General features: G+C 43.2%; 2 protein-coding genes across 3 annotated transcripts; one reads left to right on the plus strand and one right to left on the minus strand.

The window, feature by feature from the left end:
* The first annotated feature begins 573 nt into the window (after window positions 1-573).
* On the plus strand, window positions 574-9,075 carry slc12a9 (solute carrier family 12 member 9). The gene is made up of 14 exons (XM_086226270.1): window positions 574-832; window positions 2,684-2,925; window positions 3,020-3,154; window positions 3,242-3,379; window positions 3,450-3,752; window positions 3,858-3,965; window positions 4,072-4,183; window positions 4,269-4,426; window positions 4,514-4,596; window positions 4,675-4,799; window positions 5,219-5,411; window positions 5,498-5,672; window positions 6,454-6,600; window positions 6,683-9,075. The coding sequence occupies exons 2-14, from the start codon at window positions 2,715-2,717 to the stop codon at window positions 7,522-7,524; spliced, it is 2,730 nt and encodes a 909-aa protein (XP_086082396.1). The 5' UTR covers window positions 574-832; window positions 2,684-2,714; the 3' UTR covers window positions 7,525-9,075.
* Window positions 8,469-13,731, minus strand: hsd20b2 (hydroxysteroid (20-beta) dehydrogenase 2). Of its 2 annotated transcripts, XM_086226272.1 has the most exons (11): window positions 13,530-13,731; window positions 12,818-12,864; window positions 12,605-12,680; window positions 12,420-12,530; window positions 11,290-11,357; window positions 11,155-11,199; window positions 11,034-11,068; window positions 10,868-10,949; window positions 10,717-10,782; window positions 9,550-9,699; window positions 8,471-9,472 (listed from the first exon to the last, which is right to left on the minus strand). In XM_086226272.1, exons 1-11 carry the CDS (start codon window positions 13,678-13,680, stop codon window positions 9,347-9,349), a joined length of 957 nt encoding a protein of 318 aa, XP_086082398.1. In that variant the 5' UTR covers window positions 13,681-13,731; the 3' UTR covers window positions 8,471-9,346. The 2 variants fall into 2 exon arrangements, with proteins under 2 accessions (XP_086082397.1, XP_086082398.1); XM_086226271.1 differs by having other exon boundaries at window positions 8,469-9,699.
* Between the last annotated feature and the right edge of the window lie 4,182 nt (window positions 13,732-17,913).

Genomic DNA, 17,913 nt, shown 5'->3' on the forward strand with positions numbered 1-17,913 from the left:
ATTAAAACCTGAGTGCCACGGTGAGGGTAGTAAAAAGGACGTTAACGGTGTCATACTATAAATCCGCTGCATGTTTGATGGGTGTTATCAACCAAACAGACTTGTCATCACGCTTCTCAGAGATTGTGAGGCGATGGCAGACGGTGCAGGTCCGTCTGCTTGACAGAAGTCAGTAAATGCACCTTAAACTTCACGCAGGGCCTCTAAGTGAAGGAACGAGCTGGTAAAATTTACATGAATGTGATCTCTGGTCTTTTAAAAGCTCCAGTTACTTTGCTGGGGGGAAACCCAAAGTGTCAGGCAGCCTTGATACTGGAGCTCATCTTTGTGAAAACAGCGACCCCTGGTGTGTAGGAACGTCATTACATGTTACACATTAGCTGATGCTCAAACGTTCTTTCCGAAGTTTGTTTATTTTGGTTTTGAATCCAATAAAATGGGATTTTTGGCTTAGATTTTTTTAAATTTGAAATTATTAAAATACCATGTCTGGTGACGTCACTCTGCACAAAAGGGGCGTGGTTACTTTAAAGGAGGTTATATTTTGAACTACTCCGCCTTTTGGTAGTCACATGGTCGGGTGCTCTCCCGTGATACTTCAGGACAAATAACCAGGGCCGAGGCGTGCCATGGCTGCTGTCTTGTTATTGGGCAGCATAGCTTTCTCAGCATCCACCGGCCTGCATCGCTTGTCCCAGGACCCCCTTCTCCCAAACATCCAGCTGAGCCCCTCTGACTCAAGCAGCAGCAGCAGTAACCCGGGCGGGACGCTGACAGTCCGGAGGAGTTGAGGAGCAGGAAGTGGGTCTGACTGCGTCGTAGAGGCTCCGCGGTAAGTTTGACTGAGCTCGGTGCGTTTCAGCGGGGGTATAAACTCTGGAAAGGTGCTTCCGCACACAACCATGGTTATGGATGTCGCTGTGTGAATGACAACGCTGGAGCACTTTGCGGTGCGTTGGTTTATTGTCCCCGTGTTAGCCGCCGGCCGGCGGGCCGGACCGGTGCTACTACTTCCTCCCTAAAAAACGTAAACACACATTTAGCCGAACACTGCTAAATGTTGTGAAATGTTTATCTACATTTGGCACCTCGAAAATCATTTTCTCCAGCGTCATGCTGGCTGAATGGGAAAGGAAGGGTAGGGTCCAGGGACCCTTAAAGGACCTTTGGAGAGAGTTTGAGGCGGCCAGCACCTCATGATCAGGTTACTGAAGGTGCTTCAGTCTCATCTTCAGCATCAGCAACACCACTGCTGCTTACTAGAAACACCTGCATGTGAATAGTGGTTGCAGTTTTGGGTAGTTATCATCTTTAACCTGATATAGAACAGTGAAGCTGGGCAGCAGTAAATGGAAACAATTTTTTAATACATCAATCAGGTAATTGTCTATAATTTAAGTTACACCCATGAATTAACACATCACTATCCTATTTAACAGTTCTAAGATAGATTTATTTTTAAATTCTGAGTTAAACTGTGTAGCAGGTCCAGTAATTAGGAGCTAATGTCATGACATGCATGACTCAACATGCTTCTTTAGTCATCCTTCCTCCTCATCTGGATATCTCAGTCGCTGAAGTGGTCAGTTTTTACTGTTTACAGGCGACTTCAGGCAAAGGTGAATTCCGCCACGTACAAAAAAGCAGCGAGGTCACCTGAACGCACAAGTAGATGGATATGTAGTTTAGTTTGAGTTGTTGATGTAAAGTCAGAGAGGCAGCTGTGAGTCAGCTGACTACAAATACCAAGCTGAGGTGTGAGCGCCTGTTAAGTGACAGACATCACATGCGGGCGCTTCCCTCACGGAGCAGCTCAGTCTCTGCTGCTCCATTTTCTCTTAGGGGGGAAGTAAAGAAGAGGTCAGATCAAGAAACTTAAATACCAGGCGGTTTTAATTTGATCCAACTTGTCACGGCGAACACTTTCCTTTTTCTTATTAATTTGAAAATACGCTCAGATACGTTGTTAACATTTAATCCCGAGCCACCCCTCAAAGTACACACTGTTTATCTGAGACTGGAAGCATTCCAAAGGCCAAACATGTGCTGCTGTGCACATGATGATGGTTATTTGTAGGACGCTGAAAAAAACCAACAACAAAAAAAAAAAACCCTAACAAAGCACCACTGGGCGTGGATGAGAGTGACACCACATACAGCTGTCTGCGGTTGTGGCTTGTTGCTGCGTTTGTCTGAAAACAGAGAAGAACAATGCTCCATGCATGAAATGTTGCAGATTATGAAATAAAGTCCAGACTGACTTATACAACGCTCACATGGCGTCGCATTTTGCGTCTGTTGATCAACCCCCCATCAACACAGCAAAAAGGGGGTAATAAATTGTTAGATATATTATTTACAGAAGGGACAAAAAAAACAAAAAAGAAAAGTTGAAGCTTCTCATGCTCACCGGGAACTTTTTTTAGTTTTTTGGTGAGCACTGGAAAGTTGAACTATTTTATTTATTTAGTCTTTATTATGTCCCCTCGGGGGCTCCGTATATTTCCCTGTTGTGCTGAATGATGAAAGACAATCTGTTTTACTCACAATGTTTTCTCTGCTTTAAAGCAGTGATACATGACATGTCGGCATGGATGAACATTAATGGGATGTGCGGTGGCGTGTTGCTCCTGTCACCCTGCTGTAGTTTCGTCTCTGTTCTCACTGACTTCTCTTTTCACAGGCAAACTGACTCATCCTATCAAAACTCCACAATGTCAACCGAACGCACGCCACTTATCACCTCAGGCGTTTGCGGTCTGACTGTGACCGCAGCGACATGCGGCGCCATACCAGACTCCGCCCCCGAATCAAGTGACTCTGGGACACCAAGCAAAGAGCCTCAGAGAAAACTCAACACTTTCTTTGGTGTGATGGTGCCAACCATCTTGTCCATGTTCAGCATTGTGCTGTTCCTGAGGACAGGTGTGTGTGTGTGTGTGTGTGTGTGTGTGTGTGTGTGTGTGTGTGTGTGTGTGTGTGTGTGTGTGTGTTACTGACTCTATTGTAATCTTTACAGGGTTTGTTGTTGGCCACGCGGGGCTGCTCCAGGGTCTTGTAATGGTGATTGTAGCCTACATCATCATCTCCCTCACAATACTCTCAATCTGTGCAATCTCCACGAATGGGGCCATACAAGGGGGCGGGGCCTACTGTATCCTTCCAAACCAAACACAGGTTTTGATGTTCTTGAGTGTCACCTGACCTTGGCCTCGGAAAATCCCTGACACTGTTTCATCAGACATGATCAGCCGCTCGCTGGGACCTGAGTTTGGAGGAAGCATCGGTTTGATGTTCTTCCTGGCAAAAGTGTTTGCGTCTGGCGAGTACGTTCTCGGGCTTGTGGAGGCCATATTGGATGTGTTTGGTAAAGATCCTGGTAAGCTTTTTTTGCCCTGCGCCTTCTTATCTCAGAAACTGAAAGACTTGATCAGTCTGTGTGCTTTCAGAGTCGTCTGTGTCGGAGGGCATGCGAGTGCTTCCTCAGGGTTACTGGTACACCGTGCTGTATTCCTCCGTCATCCTCCTGCTGTGTCTGCTGGTGTGTCTAGTGGGCGCCCACATCTACTCCCGCACCGCCTTTGTGATCCTGCTGGTTGTCACTGTATCGCTCCTGTCCATATTCATCAGCTCTGTGGCAGTCAAACCTCTAGAATTGACCATAACTCACCCGGGTCCTGGTAACCAGACGCTCCGCTACAACGCCAGCTACACCGGCTTCAATGCCACCACACTGAGGAACAACCTGGGCTGTGAGTGGCGCTGAGATTCACTAAGGATATGAAAGCACACACAGGAGCCAAGCTGGTTAGGATTATATTAACATTTTCACACTTGTTCCTCATTTTTATCCCCAGCTGGTTACTCTTTGGACTACAGCACCAATACTGTCATGTCATTTGCAACCGTTTTCGCTGTCATGTTCACCAGCTGCACAGGAATCATGGCTGGAGCCAACATGTCAGGTGGAAACACTTTAAACCTACCGGTACCTAAACTTAGAACCACACACAACCCTGTTCTGTAAAACTTAGTGGCTCTTCTCTCTCTTTTTTATGATCATTTCTGAAGGGGAGCTAAAGACTCCAAGCGTGTCCATCCCTAAAGGCACCATTGTAGCCGTCTGCTACACGTTCACAGTCTACGTCCTCCTCTTCATCTTGGTCAGCGCCACATGTGACAGGTCAGAAACTATAGTGTCAGATAACGATACTTCAAATAAACAGTTTAGAGTATAAATTAGTTCTCAGTATCTTTTTTTTCTGCAGGACTCTATTGATTCAGGATTACGGCTTCCTCCAGCGAATAAACATCTGGCCGCCGTTTGTCATCATTGGGATTTACTGTGCCTCTCTGTCGGCTGCAATGTGCTCCATGATTGGCGCTTCTCGTATCCTGCACGCTCTGGCTCTGGATCAGCTCTTTGGTAGGGTTTCAGGATGTCAATCACCGTAGAAGCACCTTCTGAATGTTTTTTTTTTTTCCCTCTAAGAGACATTTGTTGTCCTCTCAGGTTTACCTTTAGCTCCTGCTGCCATCACCTCAAATTCAGGAAATCCGTGGGTGGCGGTGCTTTACACGTGGGCTCTTGCGCAGGTTAGCCGTGTTTCTCTGGTTTTTATTTGCAGGGTTACCAGTAGTGTGCTCATTTTTGTCTGGTGATGTGTGTTGCAGTGTGTGGTGTTTGCAGGCCAGCTCAATGCCATAGCAAGTTTGGTGACTGTTTTCTACTTGCTGGCGTACGCTGCGGTGGACCTAGCGTGTTTGGCTCTTGAATGGGCATCTGCACCAAATTTCAGGTAATCGGAGGAAAGACGGAGGCTGTGATATTTACTGATCTCTTCTTGTCCATTACTATTCATTGTGCTAAGCTAACCAGCCATCAGCTGGTCTCTGTGGGTCTATCCTCATGTCTGACACTGAAAAGGATGACAAATGGTTCCATTTGCTCCAGGGACATCTCCTGTATTCAGACACACTTATATTCAGCTGGTTTCTGCGGGTCTCATTTCTCTGATGCAGCACAAAGGAGAGATGCGTCTATCTTTTGGTTTTGCTCTGGCAAATAAACGGATTTTAAACGGTTGACAGGTACTTCTCTGTTGTTCTTGGCTCTGATGTCAGTCTATCTGATATCAGACACTCATATATTTTACCGCACAATAAAAGCTGTTTTTATGGCTTCTCTCTTTATTTTTATTGTCTGTGTGTTTAACAGGCCGACCTTCCAGCTCTTCTCCTGGCACACTTGTCTGCTGGGGATCCTCAGCTGTTTAGTCATGATGTTTGTCATCAATCCGGTGTATTCGTCAGGCAGCATCGTCCTCCTCTTACTGCTGCTGCTCTTCCTCCACTACAGATCCCCCACCAGCAGCTGGGGCTACATCAGCCAGGCGCTCATTTTCCATCAGGTACATATGGAGGTAACCATCAGGTCTAATGCAGTCAGTCAGTCAGTCACCAGTGTTGCCCTCCTCTACTCCTCTGTGGGATTTAGGTGCGGAAGTATCTGCTGATGCTGGATGTGAGGAAGGATCATGTGAAGTTCTGGAGGCCACAGGTGCTCCTGATGGTGGCCAACCCTCGCTCTTCCTGTCAGCTCATCCTGTTTGTCAACCAGCTGAAGAAGGGAGGGCTGTACGTGTTGGGCCACGTGCAGCTGGGAGATCTGGGTAATAATACTCCCTGGGATGGTCTGTGCTGGCCATCTGCAGCAGACTATTAAATTATTCTTATCTTCCCCAGCAAATACAGGTTCTGTTGTTTTTCCGTTTCAAAATGCCTTCAGCTACTGCAGGCAACAAAAATCGCTGCTGTTTAATTAGTTGGAAGGCCACAAATGCTCAAATGCAATATTTATTCTGCTCTTGTGCACAACTTTTCGAGTCAGTGGGAACTGCTGCTATTTGTCTAAATTCATCCTCTTATAAATGTATTTTTACTTTTGGCCTCGTCAAACTCAGATCTGGATATTAAACATCATCTAGTGTTCAATCAGATGTCCAGGATGAACGAGAAAGTACCCTGACTTGTTGGACGGTGTTCCACCATTGATTGACCCACACTGAAGGTTCACGGCTTTCACTTTCCGTCTGCTGCTCTTCTTTCACTCGCTCACATTATTAATAAGGAGTTTCTCCTTTATTCCACTACTTTTTGGTGTTTTTATCCTTTAAACATCTTGGAATCCAGCTAAAATACATTTTTATTTTTCTGAATTTGTCCCATTTGGAGAAAACTAAAACTCATTTTAGGTGTGATACATTACATCCATTAATGTAATGTACATACCGGTACATACAGTGATCAAGAAACAGCCTGTTTATCCCATCACTTTCTGCCCTCTAGTGGCAGTTAGGAGTCATTGAAATGAAATATAAGAACTGTGAAAAGTCCTTCACGGAAGTTTGGATTGAGTTCCTCTGTATTAGTACTCGTCTCTTGTGTTTTCAGACACCCTGCCATGCGACCCTGTGCAGCAACAGTACAACTTCTGGTTGAGCTTGGTTGATAAACTGGGCGTGAAGGCGTTTGTTGACCTGACGCTCTCGCCCTCAGTCAGACAGGGAACGCAGCATCTGCTGCGCATCACAGGCCTCGGTAAGCTCTGACTGCCATGCCCACATCTGTAACTATGTCACCTCATTTCGATGACTCTCGCTTTCATGTCTGTCTCTCCAAGGTGGCATGAAGCCCAACACTCTGATCTTGGGTTTCTATGACAGCTGCACTCCTGAGGACTTCTTCCTGCAAGATTCTGCCTTCTGTGACGCATCGATGGAACAAGGAAGTGAGGGTGAATATAATTTTGGGGTTGACTTGCCTTCATTGCAGGCTCATTTCCCTCCAGTCCGACATGTGGAGAGCCCACGCTGGCTCACATCAGAGGAGTATGTTGGCATCATTTCTGATGCCATTAAAATGAACAAGAACGTTTGCCTCGGCCGCTATTTCTTCCACTTGGAGGGCGAGGGTAGACAGAGCAAGGTGGACGGGTCTGAGAGGACTATAGATGTGTGGCCTCTCAACCTGCTCCAGCCGGGCAGCCGAGATTATCAGGACGTCTGCAGCCTCTTCCTGCTCCAGATGGCCTGTGTGCTCAACATGTCCAGCAAATGGCGCCATGCAAGAATGAGAATCTTCTTAAATGTGGAAACGGAGTCCAGTGACCAAGGCTGGGTGGTGAACGAAGAGACATTTCGAGAGCTACTGAGGAAGCTGAGAATCAGAGCATCCATAAAGATCGTACCGTGGGACTCCGTGGTGCAGCACCACACTCACCTGGATATGGAGTGCTCTGCCGAGCAGAACCAAGCTCTATCTGAGAACTTCCTGTCGGCGGTGAACTGCATGTTGACGGAACACAGCTCCCAGGCTGCTGTCCGCTTCCTGTATTTACCTCAACCGCCTGCTCAGCACAGCCAGGCGCAGCAGTATTTAGCTCAGCTGGAAGCAGTGACCAACGGTTTAGGGCCGACGCTGCTGATTCACGGTGTCACCCCTGTTACGTACACTGACCTCTGAGCATGTGCACTCATGGGTTTTCTGTTATTGTACACAAAGTCTAGACTGATTGCTTACAAACTCTGGTTACATTGGAAATGGATGCTAAAGCACGATACAGGTCCATCAGTTACCCAAAAACGCACGTTTTTCTCGAAAGCGCAGAAAAAGGGTGAGTGTTCTTTTTTGTTGTTGTTTTAAACTTGAGGTATTTGGGATTTAAATAGGATATTTTCCTAATTTTATTAACCAATGGCCTTGGTGATAGAGTCAGGAAATGGAGGAAGTGTGTGTGTTAATATAACCTCTTGTCTACAGTAGCGTTTAGTACATCTTCTCCTAAGAGATAAGAACGTCTCAGAGATTCCTCAGAACAAAACCACACTTTGTTCTGATCGATACGGGTTGTCTAGGATAGTACATATAAAAACGTTTATGTAAATAATAAGTTCAGGGACTTGATTATGAATTTTGTGGTGTTACATGATGGACCATCGGATTTTCCTCTTCATAAATGTGTTAATATTCACATTGTCTGTTTTAATTTGACTGTTTGCTGCTTGTTTTTCTTTATCCTTGTATCTTTGCTGGACAATGTTGTGCATTTTGTGAGCTAAAGTGAATGTGTTTTGTTTTTTTGCCAACACGTTTGCTTTTTCTGTTGAATGCGTCTGTAGTCTTTACAAAGGGAATATTTCTGCACTCTTGTATGTGCCTAAGAAAGACACTTGAAGTGCTCACTTAATTTTTCTTTGGTTTTGTTTGTGGAGGCGTGTTGCATTCAACTGAGGAAAAAGATCAATTTTTTTCTGAATTAACGACTGAATTATCTCGATGATTCGGATGACAGTTTTTCTGACTTTTAACGAGATAATTATTCATCTTGGGGGAAAAAAAAAGCAAAAACCTATGTGTTTTGTTTTTTAATCAAAGAGATAATTAAGTCATTAATTCAGCAACAAAACAGCGGATTTATTTTTCTCTCAATTTAATGCGACACTTTCGCAATTCTCTTTGCTAACTGATAAAAATGCACCTAAATTAAAGCCTGTCTTAACTCTGATGTGATTGGGGCCAAAGACGATTCAGACCAAATCACGCTTGTAAACGCAGCAACATGTCACTATCAACAGAATTTACAATATTGCACAGCTGTCTGGATCTGTCTTATAGTGTTCACTGAGCTGGGAAGCAAAAAAAAAAAAAAGTTGTAGAAAAATCGTCTTACCCTGCCTCGCCTCTTCAGCTCCATCTTCCATTTATTGTCAGTGAGAAGCCTTAAAGTTTATCTACAACTTTGCTGCACGTTAACACATCAGTGTCTGTCACTGGAGTGTGAAAATGCCAAATCTACTGTGTATTATCGTCTTAATTCGAACAATGTAAAACAGAAACTATGTATTCGCACTGCTCAAATACAATAAAAGAAATTGTGTCATACTTGTCTATCTGTAAGAATATAAGTAGCAACAGAAGCAAATACGTTCATTTGACCAAACACGTCACGGCAAAATCTACAGTATGGATGGATGGATGGATGGATGGTACGTACAAGTCCGGGTATTTTATTTTTACTTAAAGTAAAATAGTACAAAAACACAAAAGCAGACAAGTCATTGGCAGACAGTTGTGTCAGCAGTTCTTAAAAGAGTGTGCTGAAGTTTTTCTAGTCTTTCTCCCCCTTTTATAATATAATACTGCAATAATAAACTGTGTGTATGACACACATCTGCAAGGTGGCTCAACAGAGTAAATAATCTACAGTGAATCCCTCACATCAGAGTTCTTCATTGACTGAGAAGACCTCATCGTCTATGCAGCGCCGCAAACGGCCCTCCAGTGGTCACTCCTCCTTTTCCTTGCTCTCTTCTCTGGCACATTTGCGAAGTTTTGGAAGGTTTCTCAGCTTTCTGACGAGGAATGAGGACATACGAAACCAGTCTGGCAGCAGGAGGCTGAGCGCAAAGTCCTGTGGGAGGACAGGAAAGTAATGGAGAGACATTTAGATGTTGCAGGATCTAAGTCTTTACTGTCTCTGGGCCAGACCTGGAGTGCGTGGGACAGACAGCCGCTGGTGTAGCTGGAGTAGCCCACGGTGTTCAAGGCCTCGCGTGCAAACGCTGCTGCACTCTTCACACAGCAGTTGGTCGCAATGTTGTTTGTCATGTTGGTGGACACCATGAAGGGGACCACACACTGAGGGGAGAGATGATCTATGGTTGAACTTGTTTTTATAATGAATATTTCAGCAAAAAACAAAAGTCGGAGACTTAAAGACCATCCAAAGCAGCGTGTGCTGGGTGCAGATTCATGAAGAGGAACCGGAGTCAGAGCGGCAGGGGGCAAAGGTTCATTTGAAAGGCTGCACGTTTGTGTAACTAACACACACTGTTCAAATTCGTCTCGCTGCACACACAGCAAGCTCAAACATATTACGTTTGGTTTTTCCAAATGTAAGCAGGATAAAGGTCAGAATAAAGATGGCGTGATGACTGATCAGGGAGGATTTTTGTTTCAGCGACTTCTGATACCTTAACTCACGCCAACATGGAGAAGTCCAACGAGTGCATTTGCCCTCAGACTGACATTCTCTTGAAGTTTAAGCCTCTTTTAATAAAAGTTTGGGTAAATGAATCCTGTCGAAAATCTCCTTTTTAAAGTTCTTGTCTGTTCCTGGCCCTTTACCATTTCCCTCTGATTTTATATCACTATTTAAAGCGCTTTTCTTTTTAAATAAAGACGTTTAATTCTCTTTAGCGTTGTTGAGTGATCTGTATTCCATCCATCCATCCATCCTTTTCTATACCGCCTATCTACCAAGGGGCGGAGCATATTCCAGCTGACATTGGGCGTGAGGCGGAGTTCACCCTGGATGGGTCTGCGCTCTGTATTATTTGCTGTATTTTCTTTAAATAAAGCCTCATTGTTTTGCGAAACTGTTAAAATCTCCACTTGAGAGAAACACAACATCTCTGACTCAATAACAGACAAAATGGTATGAAGAAATTTTGTCATCTATTAAGTGACTCTGAATGCACTTTGAATTCTATTTGCAATGAACTTCCAGCAAACAGATTTTTGAAGCAACACATTGTAATGAGTTCTGTGGGTAGAGAGGCTGGAGGACCCCCCCCACACACACACACACACACACACACTGAGCTGACATCAGTAGTGAATGTGCTTTAACTCAGTTAGTGTTGAATACTTTACCTGGACAGTAATTCCCTCCGACTTATACTCAGAATGCAAACACCGAGAGAAATATGTGACAAAAATCTGAAATAAAAGAGAAAGTAAACAAGCACATCAGCATGTGAGAGCGTGATCAGATCTCGTCTAGCTGTGTTTGACGATGAAGTACCTTAGTGGAGGAATAAAGAGACAACAAAGGCTGCGGGCGGACGGCCGCTTCTGAGGAGATATTGATGATCAGCCCTGTCCGTCTGTGGGAGGAGACCAGAGGCAAACCATCCTCAGCAACACATTATCTCATATGCAGTGTTATTATCTGGGTGTTGTGCCGGTACCTTTCCAACATTCCTGGAAGAACCAGCCTCGTAAACTGAGAAAAGATGGAAAACCATAAAAATGTTCAGATAGAATAAAACGCAGAAGGCCAAAGGTTAAATATACCCGCTGCTCTCTTACCTGGGGCACAGACAGCATGTTACAGTTGACCATCTGAGTGATTTTCTGGCCAGAATAAACACACAACAGAAACTGTCTTTGAGTGTCACTCAGTTTTTTTGCCTCATACAGTCATCATATATTAATCGAGCTTACCTGTTCATGGTCCGGTATGTCTAGGAAATAGGTGAAACGATCCGAATAGGCCATTCCCACATTATTAACTAGACGCAAAGACACAAGCAAGCTTTGTTTGTGATCACTTTCTTTTTTAAAACAATAAATCTGTCCTTTTCAAATTCTTGTCAGAAACATTTTTGCGTATAAATTGTGCATCATATGTCACAAAAGAAGGTGGAGATGAAATTATAAGACTGAAGAATTTTCTTTGAAACTGACCGACCGATCACTCAACGAATCCCTGTTGTTTTACTTCTGTGTTGTAATTGCTGCACTGCACCACTGCAGGCAGATGAAAGCTGCTGCAGCTGAGTATTCATCCAACTCTATCATCAGTTATCCACTAAAACTTTGATTCCGGCTAAAAACGAACCATAACACTTCCAGTTGGACAGGCTTTCATGGTGGAACACAACCGGAAGTTTGAAAAGCAGTTTGTTTTTAGCTCAAAGGGTTCGTGGATTACTGAGCGTATGGCTGGATGAAGAAGACCTGGATTATGCTGAAAGATGCATTTGACAGTTTGCAAACCTTTTTTGGACAGTCTTGCTGTCGTAAGCCATCAGTCAAAATTAGTTTCGAGCTAAATATACGTGGATCGCTCCTGCTGCATTCTGGAGTCACAAAGAAGTGATGCGGGAGGTAAAACCTCCTTGAGAGCTCTAGACAACTACAGTATTAGTGAGTATGTGAAAGTACAAAATTCCCATTTTGCTGAAGTGAAGGCTCAGCCAGCAGCCAATTAGCTTGAAGTCTGAAAACTGCAAAGAAGCTGCAAGCCTGGTAAAACGAAATAAGCCTTGCAACACCACAAAAACTGTGTGCTTGACTATTCTTTGCCCTGTTGCGGTGAAAGGTGCAGTATTTTTGTGTTGCCAGGCAATTATTGTCAACTCCAGGAAGTAAGTGTGTGCCGCAGAAATACTTTCCCACACACTACATCCATTGTTCAACATTAAACTGTTACTTCAGATGTTTTCGTCTTAGGAAAAGGTCAGGTAATGCTTGGAATACGCTAAAGACACTTGTCCTTCCCATCTTTGATTTAATAAATCATCTGGATTACATGCCAGTACTTTCCCTCCACTAACTGGTCCTCTCATTACCCAGAATTCCAATCTCCAGACCCTGTAACTCTGTAGCTATAGTGGGGTAGATACTGTCGCCGTCTGTGAAGTCCACCTGGATGGTGTGGGTCTTTCTCCCATATCGTTCCTCTGAAGAAAGAGGGTAAGATTATGTCAGTTGTAGCTGCACATGGACAACAGAGCGGCGTTTTAATATCACTCACCTATGACTTTAGAAACTCTCTGAAGCTTATCAACACATCTGCTAACCAAAACCACATCCAGACCTCTGCGTGCCAGCTGGAAGGAGACATGCAGACAGACAGGTTCAGTTTCTTTATCCAAAAAAAAAAAAAAAAAAAAAGATTCTGTAGAAGTAAAGTCTTTCACACATGCAGCAAAGATTTGGAAAAGATGGACAAAATTCGTAAACTCACCTCAATAGCATAAGCTTTACCTATACCAGATGTGGCACCAGTGACGACTGCAGAAAGTAGAGACACGTTAAAGGAAGGAGTTTTGTTTGTCCTCTCTGGTCAGGACAATGAGCTCAAACTGTTCTCAGATCTGAAGGCGGCCAAGTTGAATATTACACTGTTCCTCCATTAAAGGTTGAGATACTCATTTATAGTAATCACCCTCAGGCAGCTTTCTGGAATCTCCCCTGGTGTTAAAACGTTAGTATTTTGACACAGTGACCTTAACTGACATTCATCCACCAAACTGTTCAACCTGTTCTACAAACAAACGTCAGGAAGAAGAACAATTATGGAAGAGCTCAAACGTCTTTTTCTTTTTGCGAGAAAATGCATATTTGCTTAAAATGATCCATTTACATTCACTTCTTGGGTGACAGGAGGAATAATTCACATCACGTATGTCAAATCTCTGGTGGGAGCGTTTATAACTCAATGTCCTGTCTCACTTTGACCACATGCTTTAGAATGATCGTCAACATCCGCCAGCGGCAGGACAACATGCTCTCAGTTACAAAAAGGCTTTCCACGCAAAAGCACACACTTTAAAGTAGCGTCCTCACACAGAGTCAGTCCCTTGGTTAGATATTCACAAATCACATTTCAAATAGTTCCAGACAACTTCAGTCGGACATTTCAAAGCAACCTGAAAGTATGTTAGTTGATTTTTTACCTGCCCATTGGCCGTATTTCCTCAGATCCACCTGCAAAAACTCTGATAAAATAAATTCTCTGAATCCACACCAACATTTCCAAACCAGTTTCAGAAGGTGGAAAAGCAAACTACATCCCCCAACCACCACCAGTATGTCAGTGAACAACATACTGCTGCAGAGCACCTGACTGACCCCAATGGCAATGCAAAAATATATATATTTATATATATATATATATATGGAGCCCTAATTGTAAATAAGAGAAAATGACAACTATTTATGTACTAGACAACCCAGGACTCCTCCCATAATGCTCCACCTCTCATTGTGTACTATTATCATGAGGGTTGGCCTTTCAGACAATAAACCGGATCCACTTGATGCACCTGAGCACTGCAGATGGAACCAAAGTCCCACTTTAAAACATTTTTGCAGAAATGCTATTCCTGTATCTTATATTAGATAAATATAATCCTTAAAATTATCCCTACAAATTAGATATGAGCTTGAAAAAGGTCCTGAAAAAGAAGAAAATGAGGAGATGATAGAAACTAAAACGCTGGGTGAATTCTGAGACCTTTTTTAGTGACTTTCATGACTTCTTGTCTCTCATCTTTCGCTGGGTCACTACTCTTGGCAGCACAGTCCTGCCTGTCATCGTTCTTTGCACATTAGATAAATGTTATGTGGCTACGTCTCAGGAGAAGCTGGTGCTGGTTGTATTTCGGGGCTGGTAACTCGATCCCCTTTCCACAGTGTTCTTGTGCAAGACACTGAGACCTCAGGTTCTAATGAGGAGCTATTTAGTACCATTTAGGTAGAAAGAAGTAACAGCAGAGGTGTAAGGTTACAACAATTGCCCCCGGGCATAACTCACTGCAAGCCTTGGTATTCATAATTTTCTTATTTATACATTATTTATAACAAAAAATACAATGTGGCAACCTCCATTCTACATGAAGGCTTGTTCTTTAACCAGTTTATTGTCAGAGGGCCTGTACTTTCTATGGCAGCCCCACCCCACCCCACCCCAGGGGGTCCTTAGCTATGCCCCTGTGCTATATACACACAGCTCATATAACAGAATCATTCAAATAAGCTCATATCTTAAAGGTATTCTCTGTTGGTTCGGGAAATCAAAGCAGCAGAGGCTAGAGATGCCAAGTTCCTACACTTCCCATGATGCAACTCCTTTATTAACAACAAACCCTGCCTAATCAGTTCTCACACTTTTGAACCGGCATGCCTCTTGATTGTGACACAAAGCTTCTGTCATACTTTTTTTTTTTGTCTTGTCCACAAGAGCAAACTGAGATAGCCTGGATGAAATCACTATGACATCATCAGTTGATGTGTGCAATTGGAGGCACTTATTTTCACACACCCTGGGATAGAGCATGTGGTCTCTACACCGAACGACTGTCAAATAACCCCCCCTTACATTGCAGGGAAGTCTTCCATCTAATCACTTCAGACCTAAACAAAACTGTGACTCTTCAAGTTGCAACAGAGATTAAAACAACAACGCCGCTGAGAATGTTTGTGACAGCTGATAAGGCTTTGTCAGCAGAAACAGTCCCACCCATCCATGAGAAACCAACGTCTGTGCATTGATAAACCGACAACGCTCTTGATAAAACATCTCGGTGATAAAATTCATGATAATTCTGAAATTCCTGTCGTACTTTCATGTGGTCACATGATTCCAATGATGAGGGAAAAAGCTCCTTATCATTTAAAAGGCAACGTGAGCTGCACCCGCATGTTCCGCCTGCTACCCTTGCTAACCCTTCACCTCAGAGTATAAATGGAGCACAAACCACTTATATCACCATATAACAGTTGTAGGCCTTTTTTTTTCTTAGCCTCGACCACATTACAGAGACAATACACAACACACAAATGTGATGAATAAATATGTGTTGCGCTGTCACAGTCAACACTTCCATTCTTTATTTGTTCAGATTTGTACAAGAAGCCTTTATTTGCGACAAATGTTCAGTGGTTTCTGTGACTGGGGAGGTGATCACACGTTTTCTGATGCGAGTATAAAAAATACTTAATTTAGCATAAAAAGCTCATTAAATTCATTAAAATAATTCTCTCACTCTAGAAAAGGAATAAAAGGGAGCTTTCACAAGATGCGCACACATTAGGATTAAATATATCGTTGACTAAAGTCTAACGTGTTGGTTAAGACAAACCCTTTGGGTTGTAAATGAAATTTTGATGAGTTGATTTGAAAAAATAATAGTGTATATTACATCAACTCAACATTGAGTTTAATTCAAATTCAAATTTCTGCATGAATTTCATTGAAATAAAATTACAGTTGCTGTAAATATATAAAATTAGATGAGGAAGTTAATGTTTATGGACGAATGTAGAAATGTACCAAAATAGAGACAATGTAAACACTGTCTCATAAGAGGGAATATAAAATACACACACATGGTATCGTAACAGAGAGACCATTATATTCAATACAACCAAGACGTAGATAATGCACAGTTAAACACAAATATGACTGGAACATTACAAAGACGCACAGACGCACATGACAGACATACAGTAGGCACAAAGATGCTGTCAACCACTAGAGGGTGCTGCAGCGCCCCAACAGGCCACAGCCGGAACTAGGAGCAGATTGTGTGGTCATTTAAGGTGGGAGAGCTGACGTGAAACATAAAATCTGCTTGATTCATATTTGAATTTAAACGAAACAAAGGATAGTATGAAGCAATGGAAAATGTCCCCGGGTGCATTAAATCATGTCTTGAGTGTGTGTGTGGAGGAGTAGTGGTCTGAGAAGTCAGAGTTCACTGTCCTGATGAGCGTTAGAGCTTCTTATTTCCATTTTGTCTGATAAGTTGTCGTGGTACTGACATAGTTGTGTGTGATTGCGGTGCTGTTATTAACTTAGTCATATTGCGCATGCTGATAAGATGTGTCATGCTGGTCTGAGAAGTTGATATACGGGAAGCCTTCATCAGCTTATCTTTTAATTACTACGTTATTCCAGCGTGTTTTACTTCCATCACACACACGTTTCATCTCCAGTGTTCATTAGCAGTAGCAGAAGGTTGCTGGTTACCTAACACACCAGTTAAATAACCACACTTAATACTTTTCAGGAAAGGTTCTAGTCCTCTCTACAGTTCTGACACTTGGGAGACTGAGTGATGTCACTGTTGGAGGCGGTCACATTAATTCACCTGAACAATTAAGCGGGGTCATCAAAGAGGCAAATGTCTAAGCTACTCTATCGCTTGACCTGCAGGTACGCTCAGTGTTTAATGAATTAACCTTGACAAGCTGCTTCCCAAGAGAAAGTCAAGAATTCCAGGAGGGATCTACCGTATAAATCGTCAAATCACACAACAGCTTTCCCAGTCATGTGACCAAACATGTGCTGGCGTTACCCTGTCAGTGACACGATTCGGGTTTGCATGGTTTTGATAACAGAATAATATAAATAAGACTTTTTTTTCCCTAAAGATCCAAATCTACCTAACCCCTCCTTCTTTCAGTGTACAGGCTAATTTGACTTGATAAAAGCCTGACTGCTATTTAAGTCGCTGCGTTTTTCTCAGCTGTCGTTCGGCCCACAGATGCATAACATTAAGGGATTAAAATGAAGGTGCAAATCACAGGTCAGGAGGGCAGCTATCCTCCTGTCAGCACTGTGAAGCATCGCTGCCTCTGCAGTAGGCCACGCTGCCTCTGTATGTCTGACCTTGCTTTGAAATGATCTGTCAGTGCTGTTGGCCATGTCACTAAGAGGCTTGCAGGCAGCAGATCAGTTTAGCACAGCCTCCCCTGACTAATCTGATTACTTCAACAAGGCTGCTATCAATGTGCAAGACAGGATAAACAAGAACAAACACATCTTCACACTTCTAATGTCGACCATCTTCATAATCGCGAAGCTGAGTAGAGGTCAGCGAAGCTTTGCTGAATGTGTTAGCTGCAGCATTTCAAACCGTCTAAATAAATAAATAAAATGTGGAGTTTCCCCTGGCCTCAAAAAGGCTTAGATTCCAGCTGCAGTGCTGTCAGGTCAAAAGAGCAACAGCAGACTTTGAGTAGCTTACCACAAGATATTTTCAGCCCTCAGCTCCAGCTCACATAGCTGTTGAGCCTTTATTAGCATTGCCCCCCAAATGCAGGATGCTCATGTTGACCTTTGCCCTTTGATTCTATGTCACAACCAGACGAAGAGCAGGACACATCATTTATGAACATGACAGAGACAAAAACTATGGAATTATTAACAATTCCTGATATCCTGTCAGGGCTGTTCCATGATACTGAGAGCAGATATTCCTAACTATTGTCACAGTGGCTGTTTTAACATGTCATTGCGAGGCAAACACAGATGAAGTTAATTATAGTCTTGGT

The sequence above is a fragment of the Aulostomus chinensis genome, chromosome 15 (assembly GCF_037954235.1).
Source record: "Aulostomus chinensis isolate RoL2024-O1b breed Wild chromosome 15, RoL_Achi_v1.0, whole genome shotgun sequence".
In the NCBI taxonomy this organism is placed as follows: domain Eukaryota; kingdom Metazoa; phylum Chordata; class Actinopteri; order Syngnathiformes; family Aulostomidae; genus Aulostomus; species Aulostomus chinensis.